This window comes from Lissotriton vulgaris, chromosome 1_1 (genome assembly GCF_964263255.1).
Source record: "Lissotriton vulgaris chromosome 1_1, aLisVul1.2, whole genome shotgun sequence".
NCBI classification, from domain to species: domain Eukaryota; kingdom Metazoa; phylum Chordata; class Amphibia; order Caudata; family Salamandridae; genus Lissotriton; species Lissotriton vulgaris.
The window spans coordinates 313,658,941-313,675,974 of NC_141685.1; the positions used below are offsets into that span (position 1 = coordinate 313,658,941).

A 17,034-nucleotide genomic window follows, 5' to 3' on the forward strand; every position below is an offset into this window, starting at 1 on the left:
GTGCCACAATCCTGGAAAGGGGCTGAGATACTTCCAGTCTATAAGAAAGGGGACCGATCTTCACCGAAAAACTATCGCCCCATTAGCCTGATCGATACTATTCAAAAAGTGGTATCACGAATGGCCCTGGCTAGAATACAGGGGTGGATTGAGCAGAATAACATACTCTCCCCCATGCAGGCAGGGTTTAGATCAGGCACCAGCACCCTAGACCAGGTGTTTCGTCTTACCATGCTGTATTGGAAGGTGTTTTTTTTGGGCGGTGGTGTCATTTACGCTGCCTTTGTCGATCTCAGGTCGCATTCGACCTGGTTCCCAGGGCAAAACTTTGGGAAGCCCTCAGACTCATGGGCCTTCCACCTGAACTACTAGAGCTGGTCAGGCGCTTACATGAGGATAACTTTGCCCATGTAAGATGGGGGAAACAGGGTCAGGTGACCACTAGCTTCCCTGTCGAACGTGGGGTCCGGCAGGGTTGCGTGCTGGCCCCTACCCTGTTTCTCTTGTTTATCAACCGGGTGGTTGCATTCTTTAATGAAGTACAAACAGATGCTCCCACCCTGGGGGGATCAAAATATCCAATGTTAATATTTGCCGATGACACCCTGCTCCTATCAAAGACCCGGAGCGGCCTACAAGCTGCCTTAAACAGATTTGCTGAATTTTGCACGATAAATGACCTTCAGATTAACGCTGATAAAACTAAATTTATGATTTTTAACAAAAATAAACCAATTAAAAGTTCATTTTTATTAGATGGTGTCCCAATTGAACAGGTCAAAGTCATGACATATTTGGGCGTGACCCTTGACCATCAATTTACGTGGAACCCCCAGTTGGAGGTTTTAATTCTTAAATTTGTTCGCCTTACAGGATGCTTGCTGAAGGAACAGAAAAAAACCTTGACCAAACGCATTACACCGGCATTAAAAATCTATGAGGCCAAGGTTAATGCAGCTACCCTGTATGGTGCGGACATATGGGGCTACAAAGACTTGTCAGCACTAACCACAGCACAGAACAGGTTTTTTCGGAACTTAGTGGGGCTCTCTCAATCGTCACCTGTAAAACCATTGCTTCTAGATTTAGGCTGTAGACCGCTGAATGAGATGGCACAGTACCGCCTTGCGGCTTTTTGGCGTCGCCTCTGGACGACCCAAGAGCTTAGTTTATTCGCTCATGAATTGGGCGAGGTTAGATCATTGTGGGGTGCTCAGAAAATCCCATGGCTGCGGGAGGTCAAACAAATATTGTATTCTATGGGCCTCCCTGAACTTTGGCTACACCCTGAATGTTCTAGGTTCCCATCTAAAGTGGAATACAAAGAGTTATTTTGGGCTGCAAAGAAATCTGCACTGGTCACCCTTTCATCAGAAAATAGCCTAACAGGACTGTTCTTAACGCATAAGGTAACTCCGTTCCTTGAACCCTACTGGGACTTGATATGCAAAACACTTGACCGCAAGCTGTATCACCAGTTTCGGGTGGGAACTTTGCCGATCAACTCCTTTACTGCGAAGTGGGCAAAGAATACAAGTAATAAATGCCCCTTTTGTCCTGACCAGGTCGAAAGTGTTGGTCATATATTTTTTGCATGCCCGGCATATCGATCGCCTAGACTGAAATGGCTGAAACCAATTTGTAAAATCTTAAATTGTGGGGAGAATCGTGTAGCCCTGTTGAAATTACGCGATTTACGCACTGAAAAATCTGTGATCTGTGTTGCCAAATTTTTGGGGTGGATGTGGCTAATTCGCGTAAAGAAACTGTAACCCCTTTTAACTCAACCTGATTTTTTAATGTTTGTATATTGTCTGTAGGTAAACCCTCTTATATACCTGGGGATCCATTGTAAAATGTTGTAATGTTGATAATGTTTTTATATCTGCTGTCTTTTATGAATTTTATTTCGAAATAAAGACTAAATGAACTGAACTGACCCATATGTGGGCAGTCCCCGCAAAGGGCATATGGTATGAAGAAGAGCACTTTCCTGTGTAGTGCCGCAGATGGGGTCATATTCCTCAGGGTGAGGATGTTGCAAGAAGGGTCGACCTGGAGCACTTTCCTGTGTAGTGCCGCAGATGGGGTCGTATTCCTCAGGGTGAAGATGTTGCGTGAAGGGCCGACCTGGAGAAAGGGATCCACCTCGAAATATGCTGCAAAGAACTAGACAGGGGTCAGTATGCACTCCAAATCCTTTGTTTCTACCCTCCTTTGGGCGGCGGTCTGACTGCGGCGGTTGGTTCGTGGAAAAGCCAACTTATAATATTGACGGTGGTGTTGCTCCCCCCATATCGCCCTATGAAGGCTGCCTTTCCCGACTGCCATCCCAGCAGTCAGCGATGTGCTGATGGTGCCAGCAGTCCAGCCGCTGTCTCTGCAGGGGCAACACCCCATCTTGTAACACGGCGGACTGACCAACAATCTCGTGGCGGTACGGTCGGCCGGTACAGCGGTCCACAGACTGCCAAACTCATATTAAGGCCCTTACCACTTTTTTCATGACTCAAGCCATTAAGTTCTATTTTTCAAAAACTGATACGAGTAAGAATTATCCCCACAATAATAAGGCCTTTGTAAAATTCGCATAGGGCCCGATTACGAGTTTGGCGGTGCGGAAGCAGACCACCATGCCCACAAGATTACGAGTTACCTTGTGCATGGGGGGCTCTTTTTGGCGTTCTCACTGTTGTGTCACTGAAAATGCTAACCGCAATGGGAACACCAAAAACAGTTCCTGCACGGAATGGACTGTAATATCCATGCCATGCAGAAATTGTGATGCATGCATACAGGGGAGCACAAGCTAAATTTGGACTGTGAATTATAATATGAGTTTATAAAACTACCCCATAAATTTAATGATTCATGCATAACTTCGTTTTGAATTCTGCTCCAATACGCTGCAACATTCCTTATCTTTTTTATTTTTTTCACTTGCGTGTTCAATATGTTTTCACACGCACAAAGTGTTCACTTTTTCACTTAGTACACAACTCTAAAAGCATGGTCGATTCTACATTCTGGGTTAAGAAATCCAATTTACATTCCTTTGCTGATAATATTTAACCGTTTTCTTGGGACTATTTATCATTATTTAATGTAATCATTTAAATAAGTTATTTTTCAAGTCATACCCCCTCATTGATTCACATTGAGACATTGTTGCACGTTGCGTAAGTATGCCACTATTTGTTGCAAAATTATAACGCAGGAATGTGGGAACAAAAAAACAAGCAAAGGGCAATCAGCTGGTTTTCATGGCAATTGCGTTTTTGCACAATTTTTAGCAAAAAATGTATCTTTGTGTCATAAATTAAAGCAGGGACTTAATTTGCACTAAAATACAAATGACAGATTTGCATTTCATGTAACTACAAACAATTTCATGTAATTTTCCCAAACTTTTGTGTAATTATGCAAAAAGAAAAGTATGCGAATTTCAGACACCTACTGATGATTTTACAAAATACCCTGTGAGAAAGTGTATTATTAATTGTTGTCGGCTGTAGTCCACTTCAAGGAATAATAACAATAACTTGTCATGATAAACCCCAAAAGTCACAAAATGTACCTAAACTCAATCCCTGGTAGCTACGGTACAAAGCAGGCAAGCATAATTTAGGGCAATGTGTAAAGTATTTATGCAGTGCCAAATAGTAAAATCCCAAACTGAGTTAGAAGAAAAAAGAAGATTCAATTTGAAACAAATTACACCAAAACAACAAAAATCCAATAAGGAGAATTGGAGATATGAGTATTTAAAGTTGTAGGTGAAAATAGAGCCTAAAAGCACTAAGTGCCAATGACAGTTTATGGCCGTGTTTGATCGGGACCTAAGTACAATTTCCGGCAGACCAGGATAAAGAGCGGGTTAAATACACCAAGCAAGTTCATCCCAGTCAAAGATTTTACCTTCTGGCTTAGTCTTCTTTATTGAGCTCAAAATCCTTCAGCAAGTTAAGCCTGAACATGTACAAAGTTGCTTTCAAATTGGACACCTTTGTCGCAAGGTCCCACTGATGGTCCTGAGGTCTTTGAAGAGCAAAGACGTTTTAAAGTCCCAGCTCCTCTGGATCAAACAACATGAAAGGGGAGTTCCCAATGATAGAGAGAGGGAAAAAATTCTCCAACGATCCAAGAAACGCCCACAGAACAACTAAATAATATCAAATATTTCTTTTTATTCGCATAAAAACATTTTGTTGAATATAAATTATCAAAAATTAATTGATACACAATATATTTCTTTCTCATATTTTTGTATAAATTTTTCTTTGAAAGACATACATAGAAAATATAACATCAGCCTAAGGACACAAGAAACAATAAAAGATTGGCAAACAATTCACTCACTCATTCAATCAAACCAAAATCATTCCCATACCACTACACACAATCACATTCAAACATAGACATCCAAAGAAAGCGCCAACGTGCATTTCGGAAAAGTGGCAATACAAGCTTCCTTCATCAGGGCGCAGAACACCGATAATAAAATTTAGCACGGTCTCTCAAAGTAGAAAAACCACAAGTGCGTGTCCTAATAACAGTTGTGGCTGGCAGAACATATCTGTGGGCGGAAAAGGATATGGTAAGGATATATACAATAAAATCAAAAAATAAACAGGGCATAATACCAAGTAAGGCAGAATTCATATGCACATGCAGGACGTAGACACTTATCTTGTATACTGGCGCAAACATGCACCGGTCAAGTAAATACTGAAATAACACCTTACAACCCATCTGAAGAAAAAATAACATAAAGTGCAAAAGACCCTCACCAAAGAAAAAATGAATGAGTAGGCTTCGATAGTGTTCACGATTACTAGTGGAGATATGTTAGTGCAGCAAAAGAGATACACATCACAGTAGTAGGTTAGACATTCCTGTTCAGGACATACCATATAGCCGGCCTAGAAAAGGCCATATGCGATATCCTAGAAGGAGTAGAGGGGGGTTGGCTAGGTCCTCCGGAGGTTAAAGGAATGGAGACAGGACCCGGAAGAAGGTCAGATAAGATGTAGAATGCTGAAAAAATATATATAGACGCAAGATAAGCGAAAAAATCATAGCACTCTGACCAAAAATGACAAAATGCAGCACTCTGTGTGAACCTAGTGGGAAAGAGTGACTATCTATGGTGCAAGCAGGGGGCCTCTCAACACTCCAGAATCCCCACATGGCGCAAGGATTAGAGAGTAAAGAAATGCTTACCTCAGCTAGTATACAGATGAGACGGTTCGATGGAGTCCAGAACAAACATAAGCATTTGTGTATTAAAATTGGAGCTTCAAGTAGAAAAATAGATGAGGCTCAGGTATTTGGATAGCCTGTAAGCAAAAAAATGATATAGATAATATCTGGTATAATTACCAGTGTTCAGAAGTCGATAATTAACCAGAAAACTCTAGACGATAAATAATCCACAAGGGAACACTATTCTAGGTATAAAGTGGGAGCATAAAATGGAGAGAAAAGTGAACGTAATCAACTCGAGCTCCTATGGGTCACCTTATGGCTCCCAGAACCCCATGGACAATATGTAGGGGCCATGAGTCACTTCAGCAGAGGTTACCAGCATTGTCCAGTCCAGGTCCAGATGTTACTGGTCAAATTGTCTCGGTAGGAAAAAGACCTTCGGCAACTTGTTGTACCCCTGTAGCCAAACAGCAGGAGCCAATCCTCTTATGAGCTTTAACAGGTCCAGAATAATGTGTACGAGCCTATGAGTAAGGTGCCAGATTTGTTTTTCTCTCAAGTCAGTGGTTGCAGAAAAAGGTCCTTAGGGCAACCCTCCCCGTGTTTGCAGCACGTTTTGTTTCCATTTATATAAACTACTAGCAGCCCGTCCCGACGTTGTCCGATTATGAATTGCTGCCGGTCAGTAGTATATTGTTTTGTAGTATTTCGTTTTGATAGCATTTCTTATCTGTGACAGGCCTGTGAAACGCTCCGATTCACAGTGCCCTGCTGATGCACTTAAGAGTGCGCGTTCAGTAGTGTGTGAACTCAAGTTTCCCTACTTAATTTTTCCTTACAATATTATATAGCGCGAACTCGACAACATGGCATGAGCACAATTTACATTACAGAAATCACACATTCATTTGTGGTAGGCACGGGGAGACAAAGCGATTTGCCTGGAATCACAGGATGTTGAGCTGATGCCGAGATTCGAACGTAGCTCCCCAGCTCTAAAGTTCGCAATTCTAGAACTTGTGGCGGGAGGTGTGTCTAAAACTGTATGTCGGTGCTGGCCATCAATGAGAGAGACCTGTGCATTTTTCAAATGTGGGGTGAAAAAATATGAGTATGTTGCTAGAGATGTGGGCCGCCGTGCCACCAATGTACTTACCGGGGGAGGGTAAACACCCATTATTCAGCAACTTTGTTTCCGCATACCATCAGTCCGCATACTTTCATTACGACAGTACCAGGACTCCAGAATGCCATTATAACGCATGGCATTACATTTCATATGCTTTTACCACGCATACATTTACAACTAAATTCGTTGTAAATGCCTGAATGGTAAAAGCATGTTTTTTTTAATGTTTGCATAAGGTAAGTATGGGTATATGTTTTGGGGTACTGAGGTATATGTTTTGGGGTGTTTGGGTATTTTAAGAGTTCAGATATAGTTTTGGGTTATGGGGTACAGGGGTAGGTTTAGGGATAGGTATGGGTTTTGGGGTACAGGGGTATTTTTAGAGTTCAGGGCTAGGTTTGGGTTTTGGGGTATAGGTGTATCTTTAGGGTTCAGGGGTAGGTTTGGGTTTTGGGGTACAGGGGTATTTTAGGGTTCAGGGCTAGGTTTGGGTTTTGGGGTACAGGGGTATTTTTCGGGTTCAGGGCTAGGGTTGGGTTTTGGGGTACAGGAGTATTTCTAGGGTTCAGGGGTAGGTTTGGGTTTTGGGGTACAGTGGTATTTCTAGGGTTCAGCGCTAGGTTTGGGTTTTGGGGTACAGGGGTATTAGGTTTCAAGGGTAGTTTTGAGGTTCAGGTGTATTTACAGGATTCAGGGCTAGACTTGGGTTTTGGGGTACAGGGGTATTTGTAGGGTTTAGGGATAGGTTTTCGTTTTGGGGTACAGGGTATATTTATAGGGTTAAGATGGGTTAGTGTTTAAGGGTGTTGGGGTATTTTAAGGAGTAAGGGTGGGTTATGATTATGGGGTGCAAGGGTATTTAAAGGGAGCAGGGTGGGATTAGCACACAATACGAGACATGGCATGAAGGGCGGAACGTACCACACACCCCCAGCATTTGTCACGCCCCCAGAACACGCCCACAGCACAACGCAGACACGCCCACAAGGGACTACTTTGCTGGCACTGTTCTTTTACCTTTTAAATGTATATGGTGGGCGTCTGCATATCCTATGTCCTTCTGCTGCAACTGCCCTTTCCAACGCTGTATTGGGTGTTGTGATTGGTGCTGTGGTTCCTGAGATTCCTTTACATCGCATGCCATTACAATGCATGCCATTACAATGCATGTCACTACAATGCATGTCACTACAACGCATGCCATTACAATGCATACCATTACAACACATGCGATTACAACGCATTATGAGGTAAGTAATGGGGATTTATTTTTGTTTTAGGGTGGGTATGGGTTTTGGGGTACATGGGAATAATAACTTTTACCCCTACACTATCCAACACTTACCCTACTGTTGCACTCACTGGAGTGGGAATGGTAATTTTTACCCCTACACTATCCAACACTTACCCTACTGTTGCACTCACAGGAGTGGGAATAGTAATTTTTACCCCTACACTGGTGCAGTGTAATGGTAGTTTCTATAAATGTGTTGTACTGGCATGCATTGTAAAATCTTGCGATGTAAGGGTAGTTGCGATGTAAAAACCGCGTTGCAAAGGCATGCGTTGTAACGTCATATATTAGTTTTACCTTGTTTCAAAGCCTTTTTCTGATGGAACTTTTGTTCTTCAGCGTCTGAGTGATGCGTCCTAGAGGGCAAAGAGAATGGCCGCATGCAGTTGTGACCTGAAAGTGGTTAATATGAGTTTTCATATTCAGAAACATCCTCTAGGGGTGAAAGTTAGTGATTGTACAGGTGTGCATTTACAAACGTGATGTCCTTCAGGTCGGTAGGATATTCTAAATGTGATTTCTAAGGGCCAGATTATGAGTCTAGCACAGCGGTAGAGGTCGAGCTACTGCTGCATCAGTAGTTCGAATGCCCCTATTAACCCTTGGGTGAGCAAACACCCATGGACATGCCGCCAGGGAGCAGCCGTTCCCTTGCAGTGATCAATAGGACGCAATATGCTTGGCAGGACTGCTGCAGTCTAACCAAGCATATTCAGAGTTTCCTCTTGGAGAGGAAACAAATCGGGCTCTACAGGGCCCCCTGGTGCCTCACGGCATGTGGATGCACACAGGGGGGCACACATGTGCCCCCCTGTATGAATCACATCAGTTCCTTCACGCCATCCATGCAGGAACTGTTTTGGGCATTCCCATTTCGCTGCCCATTTCCAAGGCACCACAGTGGGAATGCCGAAAACCAGCCCACCAGACAGAAGTAAACTCCTAATTTGGCGGGTGGCCCAACCACGGCTTTCGCACAAAGGGAGCATGGCGGTGGTATACCGCCCGCTCCGGCTGCGCCAAAGATCATAATCACGCCCTAAAAGTGTATGTTGCAAGTATCCTTTATGGGTGCGTAATTATAATTGCATAGAGTTGCAATTCAAATCAAATCAAATCAGGATCATTTGTATCGCGCATAAATCACATCTGAGGAGTCTCATGGCGCTAGCAGACAACTCTGACATGGAAGATAAAAAGATAGGTGGCTAGTTAGCAAATTGTAAATGAGATGCCCTTTAGGGGCTGGGATCGATTTGCGTTATTCATGCTAACAGTTATAAGGAATATACCACACTCCCAGTCATGCTTATACATTTGTTCTTGCTAATGATTCAATTGAATAATGGGACTGTCAGCCACTCGGGATTAAAGTTTGTATGCTCGGAGTCATGATTATATGTAAATACTGCATTTATTCCTGTGTTGAAAAGATTTTTGACATAAGGAGGTGGACAGTTTCTCGCTTTGATACCAGTATTAAGTGTTCTCACTCCAACTTATGTTCAACCTCTGGCATTTAGTGACAAGAAAATGTTTAAACATATAATTGTTGTACTAAACCCCTCTCATTTGGAAGGGTAAGAATGATTACCCAATGTCAGCAAGAATTATTTCCATCAGCTTATGTATATTTGTAAATTGTTGCATAGCATTGAGTAGTGTGTAAAAAAATGTACTTTCCTTTTTCTAAAGAAAAGCACAGACTGGACAATTGTTTATTGAGTGTTATTATTGTGTATCGGTGAATGGTGATTACTAGCCCACACACCACCTCCCTTGAGTAGGCTCTGGACTGCTATGCAACGCTACCCTATGATGGTCTAGACTACAATGGGATGTTTGGTTCCCAGTGGAGGATAAAAGTCAGACCCATTACTTACGCAGGCCACACAACTAATGCCTCATTTTCCAACAATCTTTGTATGTACTGAGGAGTCTGGGTGCAAATCAAGCTCTACTGACTGACAGAATACAACCTAAGGGTGACACAATTATGACAAAAGGCATTACTATTTTCCTATCATGTGATGCAATTACTGAATCAACTGTTGACCATTCCTTTTTTAGTTATTATTCACAGCTCTGTTTCTCAGTGAAAAATCTCTCAGAAGTCCCCAGGGACAGAGTGAAATCTGGTTAAACTAATTCCGCAATGTTAGTACAATCATTCTGGCCAACGTCTGGTCGGATTATAAAACCTAAGTAAAGTGCTCCACCCTCTTGTGCTTGGAGTGTTTTTTGTGAAGTGAAGTGAAGTGAGGATTTGTAAAGCGCGTTGGCTACCCAGGGGCGTCCCAGCGCTGTAGGAAGCTTGAGCTGAGTCAGAGAGGTGGGAAGGGGGAGCATAGTGAAGTTTTAAACCGGAGTTTTACTGAATAACCATGTTTTGAGATTCTTCCGGAAAGTGAGAAGGTTGGGTTCGGATCTGATGTGGAGAGGGAGGGAGTTCCAAATTTTGGCTAAGTTGTAGGAGAGCGATCGGCCACCACATCTGGCCTTCCTGATGCGTGGTACTGAGGCGAGATGGGAGGTTGCGGACCTAAGGGAACGGGTGGGCTGATAAGCTTTCATAAGGGTGGAATTGATGGAGGGGCCTGTTCCCCAGTAAGAGCGATGTGCAATGCACATGCTCTTAAAAACGATTCTGGCTCTTACAGGGAGCCAGTGAAGGTCTTTCCGTCTGGCTCTCACTGAGGTTCGGCGAGGAATATTCAGGAGGATTCTTGCCGCACAGTATTGGATAACCTGGAGTCTGTTAAGTGTGAGTTGGGGTGCTCCAAGGTAGAGGGAATTTCCACAATCGAGGCGGGAGAGGATCCGTCCTTGAACCATAATTCGTCTCGCGTGGAATGGAAGGAGAGGGAAAATCTTTCGAAGCAGTCTCATCAACCCGAAGCAGGTAGCAGCTAGCTTGGTGGCCTGCTGGTTGAAGGAAAGGGTGTGGTCGAGCCAGATGCCCAAGCTCTTGATTTGCTCCTTGGGTTGCGGGGGATTACCTAGACAGAGAGGCCAGATGGGATCAATGGTTTTTGTGATGTTGTTACCAAGGAGCATTATCTCTGTTTTATCCCCGTTTAGCTTGAGACAAGAGCCGGACATCCAGGTAGCAACTGCTTTCAGGCATTTGTGTAGGCTATGATCGGAATTTAGGGGAGGGTCCAATGATACCACTAGCTGCGTGTCGTCCGCGTAGGAAAGGATCTTCACCCCAAATGGGCGGACGACATCAGCTAGTGGGCGCAGATAGACATTAAAAAGAGTGGGGCTCAGGGAGGAGCCCTGAGGCACTCCACAATTCAGATGTCTAGTGGCAGAGGAAAAGTCCCTCTCAAAAACCCTGAAGGATCTGTCAGTCAAGAAAGATCTCATCCAGCTGAGAGCAGTCCCTGTCAGTCCTATTCCCTCAAGACGATGGAGTAGGATGTTATGATTGACAGTGTCGAAGGCGGCACTTAGGTCAAGTAGGACGATGGCCGTGGATCCACCATCGTCCAACATCCTTCGTGCTTCCTCCCTCACTGCAACTAGTGCCGTCTCTGTTCCATGACGGGGCCTGAAGCCGGTCTGGGAGAGATCTAACATGTTATTGACTTCTAGGAAGTCGGTGAGAACGGAGTTGACATGTTTCTCGAGGAGCTTACTGAGCCATGGTAAAAGGGAAATAGGACGGTAGTTGGCGGGGTTAGATTGGTCAAGATTAGGTTTTTTCAGCAGGGCTCTGACCATTGCTCTTTTCCATAAAGGAGGGACAATACCAGTATGGAGTGAGGAGTTGAGCAAATCTAGGATGGTGGGCGAGATCAGATGTGTGATCAGAGTGAGAGTGCTGGGAGGAGCTGGGTCAGTAGGTGATCCAGATTTAACCTGTCCCATAAGTTTCTCCAACTTGGTAAGATCTAGAGGAGGAAAGCTGTTGAGATCGTGAGGAGGGGCTGTCGTACAACCTGAGTTGTCGAGATCTGTGGGTAGAGTGCCGGGGTGGGGGAAGGAAGAGATAATGGTTTCTATTTTCTGGTGGAAAAACTCAGCTATTTCCTCACAGTGGGTCTGAGTGTTGTTATGATGCTTCAAGGGTTCTGGAAGTTGCAAGAGGGTTTTGGCTATTTTATAAATCTCTTTGGGTTTGGAAGCCGCATTCTCAATCTTGAGTTCAAAATATTTAGCCTGAGCTTGATGGATTTCTGTTTTGTAGTTTTTAATTGCTGTTCTATAGCTAGATTTATCTGATGAGAGGTAGCTAAGGCGCCATTTCCTCTCCAGACATTTACATACACGTTTGGCCTCTCGTAGTTCATTTGTGTACCACGGGGCTGTAGGATTGCCCCGCTTGTGGTGGGAGCTTTTTAGTGGTAGGACTGTGTCAAGAGAGCTGGTAATCCATAGGTTGTAGGTATCATTGTCGTGGGCGGGAAAAGATGTGTTGGTGGGTTTGGTACTTTGTAGGAGAGTCTCCCACTCGGATAGATGGAGTTTAGACCAGTTACGTGATCGTTGCGTCGTCGGAGGTTTAGGGAGGGGGAGATAGGGCAGGGTCCAGGTGATCGCGATAAGGAAGTGGTCCGACCAGGGAAGGGGGGAAGAGTTTCCGATGTGAAGGTTATTACAGTTGCTGAAGACGGGGTCCAGGAGATGACCCTTTAGATGGGTAGGCCCAGTGACACGTTGGTGCAGTTCAAGGGCGCTTGAAGTTGTCTATGTGAAGTTGTCTATGTTTTATCAAGCTGACCCACTGCGTTTGAGAATATTTTGACCAACATATTTTCGAAAAGAAAACATAAATAGAAGAATGTAAATATTTAAAGGAAAAGTAAATTTGTACTCACCTAAACATGGATTGGGGAATGTTTGTTTTAACAAATGGAATGGCCCCTTGTTTCTTCAAAACCTGAACCATCACGCTGTCACTTGACTCTGGAATGCCGAGGAAACATGCAAGGCCACAGTCTGAATCATGCCCCTAAGAAGAAGAAGTCTTTACATGCTGTCCATTGGAAAAGTTAAAATATGTATAACATTTACAAAAATTACAAAAGTACTACTGAAACTTTAAAAAATATACATCATAGCACATACTTCTGTCAGTTCAAACATATCCTACTTGGTTTATGTCTAAGTGGGCCCTGTACTACAGAAAGCTTTATCTGACTGCCAAAAAAAACCCAATATATAATAAATGATTGTACAGACCGGTTTTGGGTCGCAACTCGTCAGTCATTATTTGCCTAAAGTACTATTTACAATTACATGAGAGAATACATCTAGTGGACAATGGGTCAGCCCCTTTTAAGGATTAGTTTGAATGTTAGCGACGTTTTTTGGGGCTGCCCATAAGACAGCCATTCTGCAGCACTTCGGCTGTACTTGCAACATGCTGCTTCTTGTTATAGCATAACATAACTGAACACAAACAGAATTCTGGCAACGTCTAGCAGTGGACACCAGATGATAAGATTCTCCTTACCAACCACACAGGGTGTTATTTACAGGCCTCTTGCGCCACTGGTACATCACTTTTTCCCATATTAAAAGTGACGCACTGGTGGCGCAAGGGGCTTGTAAATAACCCCACAGAGTTTAGGGCAGTATTTGCAATGTTCATAAAACAATGTATTTGGACGAAGGACCCTCTGCCGTGAATTATGTATATATTGGAAGTCCCTGAGGTTTTTCCTTTATAAGGTCACAGGACAATGAGGTGACTTGCAAAATACTTCAAACATATTGCTGATGGTATTTTATTCTTCATAATACGTGGTCCCACCTTTGCTACAAAAAATACTTGAAACCTTAGTGTCTTAGGGCCCGATTCACAGAACTAACTTAAGACAAAATCCTAAACTTACTACTTTTGGTATTCATGGAAGTTAGGATTTTGTCTTAAGACAGACTTAAGGCAGACTTAAGTTAGGATTCTGTCTTAAGTCTGTCTTAAGACAAGATCCTAACTTCTGTGAATACCAAAAGTAGTAAGTTTAGGATTTTGTTTTAAGTTAGTTCTGTGAATCGGGCCCAGACTCTTTCATATTAAATAGATATTATTTCCGGTTGCAGACATGAAAAATAAAAACAGAATCTGTAGTAAGAAATTAAACATCCCTAAAAGCATTAGGAGGTAGCTAACAAGAACTCAATTGAATGTATCTCAGCATTTTTGTGGTGTCAAATTGTGCGTTGTTTTTTCATGGTTTTTAGAAAACTTTATTGCTCTGGAAGCTGCTGGCCTTTGTCAACATAGAAAAACAAATGGGCTAAAACAAAAGTACTTTTGGTTCCTAAAACCATACATTGCTGTAGCAATCTCTAGCGGAACTGAAGGGAACTACTTTGTGTGTGTGTGTGTGTGGATGTGCTCCTTGTGAAGGGATAGAACGCCAACACTCACAGTGAAGTTATCCAATCGCTGACATGGGCTGGCCCAGCGGCACATGCTGTATGCTGTAGTGGGTGGAAGGAAAATGTGAATAAGGCAAAAACAGACCAATGGATGAAGAGAGCTGACTGAAAGCCCCTAGAAGTAAGTATATTATATATATACTCTTGGTAAAATTAAAAGGTCTTGGCTAATGTCAGATCTAAAAATAATCCTGTTGCCATAAAGATCTTTGTAATGCTGATCACAGGTCATCTTAGAAAGATAGTTCGGAAGAACCAAAAGGAAATTCTCGTTTTAAACCTGTAAATTGCAGCTGTAACTGGCTGCTCAATTAGCCAGCAGGCATTGTAACATCACAACTCGACTGTAATAACCTATTACAGGTGAGCATTCATATCATTTTCTTAATGCAAATGACTGGTGACTAGTAACGTCACAACTCAACTGTTATAAGGAAATTAGAGACACACTTTTATACAGGGATTTCAGGCTCCCATAAATTATAAGATGGCAAAGGGTTCTGAATGCTATTGTGTCACCACTGAGGAAGACATTATCTCATCTAGGCATGATACATCTGAATCTAGAGCTCACTGATGAAGAGGCCACCAACTTCTTGAGAACATAGAACAGAGAGGCTACTCTTTGCCATAGTGTACATTTCTGGTTAAACACATTCCCTAAAATTAAAAACCTGAGGCTCAATCGTCTGAAAATAAAAATACACACTCTAATAGCACAGCCTAGGTTGTCTAGACTCCTGGAAAAATTTAAAATGGTAATCCAGCATATGTTTCTTTCATCTATATTTCTTGGAAAAAGTAGTCACAGATGCGCTTGAGCTGGAAGTATGATATGTCTCTTTCTGGTTGCTTTTCTGGCAAACCCTAATATCCAGAATGGAAACTGTGAGATGTCTATCACCCATGGTTTAGTCATAGACAATATACAATACATGTTTGAGGAAAGAGAAACTATGTCAGCAGATTATGGATGTTAGTTGGTGGTAACCACATGTACCACCCGTTGACCCTGCTCTCTTTGGTCTTTTCTTCCTCTGGTGTTAGGGGTCAAGAAGGCAGCATCAGAACGAAAAATAATCAGAGCTCTTTCACCCACTTTTTGTCAGTGCCACTCCATAGATGATAGCTATGCCTTTGCTTGTTACGCTTGACATTCAATGGCACTTGTGGTAAAAAAGAAGGCACAGCTTACACAGTATTTATGGCCATCGGTCTACAATTATGGCCGAAAATACCATATTTACAACCTCCAGGAATTCATAAAAGGATTCCTGGCAGGCATAAATGGATTTACAAATATTGATTACTCCACCATATGTGCACAGAAAGATGCAATAGTAAATCTTACTTAAGTAATGGTATGCAAGTGTTTCGGACTGCCCACAGACATGTAATTTTTTGCCATTCCCAAACTCTTCCGACCCTTTCTCACCATAGCTGGGAGTTGCAACCCTTCTAGGTTGGACCTGGAATTGATCACCACCGTTATGATATTGTACACAAGGCTCCAAACTACCCATGCAAAATTACATGAAATGCAATATTCTGCTAATTTGCGCATTGCTGTCGGGTCAGCATGACACAAATACGTTTTCATTCTGGACCACTTCTCTATTAAGGCATTGGTTCCCACTTGTGGTTTACTCTTGCTTGTGTTGAAGTTGTGTGTCGACAGAAGCAGCACTAAAATTGATTGTATTTTGATATGGGCATATATTTGAATTTCCACCAAATCTGCCACAATTTTTGGATACAACAGTGCACTACCTTGAAGGTGCTTCACCTTCGTATGATACTCATGAACAGGCACTAATAGTGTGAAAAAGCCTGTTGTTTAATTACAGATTGTTGAGAAATCAGGTGCTTCATGTAATATATCAATTGATACCATCCCAGGCAACTGATCCTCAGTCATGATGAAGATCCCATTTTTTTACGGGATCGAAATGTCATCGACATACATTCCGACCCGGTATACTATGCTCTGTAGTATTTTTATTTTGGGTGCAGTAGTGTTTTGCTTTTAATAAGAAGGGACCTAAAGGTGTTACATTAATGTTGGTCACTGTTTGATTTACTGTATATGTCTATATGTCTTTTATTGTCCGTTTTTAACACCTAGTTATCCGTGCATTATTGTTTTTTTGCTCATTGTTTGTATCAGTTCATTGTTTGCTCGCTTGATATTTGGTTTTTGAAATAATTCTGGCTGGGGTAATTCAAATTTTTGATTAAATTATGGTAATAAAATTGAAAACTCTGATAATTGAATCTGTTTATGGAACTGATGTTTGTATCCAGAACAACTGTATTTAATTTTTTGTTACGGGCCGTTGTTTCTAGAATTACTCAAGTACCGTTTGTCCCTTACGATCTTTAGGTTTCTCTTGTGTTCATCTACTGGGGAGAATAGCACCCCGCAGAAGTCCAAAACATTTCTGTTGTTAATATCCCTGGAAACTGGAGCCAGGCTCTGCTTTCCAGGAGTACTTCTGCAAATGTTTGTGAAGATAAAAAAACATAAAAGTCTGTTCAGATTGACATCTCCGTCCGCCATTTTACTGTAATTTGATGAATAGGCTGCACTGTTTTCTATACATAATGTATCGGCTTTCGGTCAGCCTTCTATTGCCATTTGCTTGTTTAGACTCAGAAGCCTTCAGTCATTAGTTTGAAACATTTTCAGTCACATCTTGGATCAGCACATAGAAGCACTTTAGTTTGTTCTTTGCTCTATCACATTTGTCCTTGTATCCCCCTTGCAGTGCATGTTGGACTATTTTACATTTGAACATTTTACAAGTTGTTTAGCTCTACATAAGCCAAATAAACATGTTACAAATGCTGAGGTTCTGCCCTTTTCCATGACTGGTACTCATGACTTTCAGCACAACAAGAGGCTGCCTTAGATTCCTTATGCCATTCTTCTGGCTTACACTCTGTGTTCAGCGGCCTGCCTCTCATTTTGGGACTCGTAGCAGGAATTATATTCTTATTCCTTCAG

General features: G+C 42.4%; 1 protein-coding gene across 1 annotated transcript in view; it reads right to left on the bottom strand.

The window, feature by feature from the left end:
- Positions 1 to 17,034, bottom strand: part of LOC147747107 (vitamin D3 hydroxylase-associated protein-like) — a 329,790-nt gene that overhangs the window by 259,006 nt on the left and 53,750 nt on the right. The window contains exon 4 of the mRNA XM_086952358.1: positions 12,458 to 12,591. Coding sequence (XP_086808484.1) covers positions 12,458 to 12,591 — 134 coding nt within the window. The remainder of the gene's footprint in view (positions 1 to 12,457; positions 12,592 to 17,034) is intronic.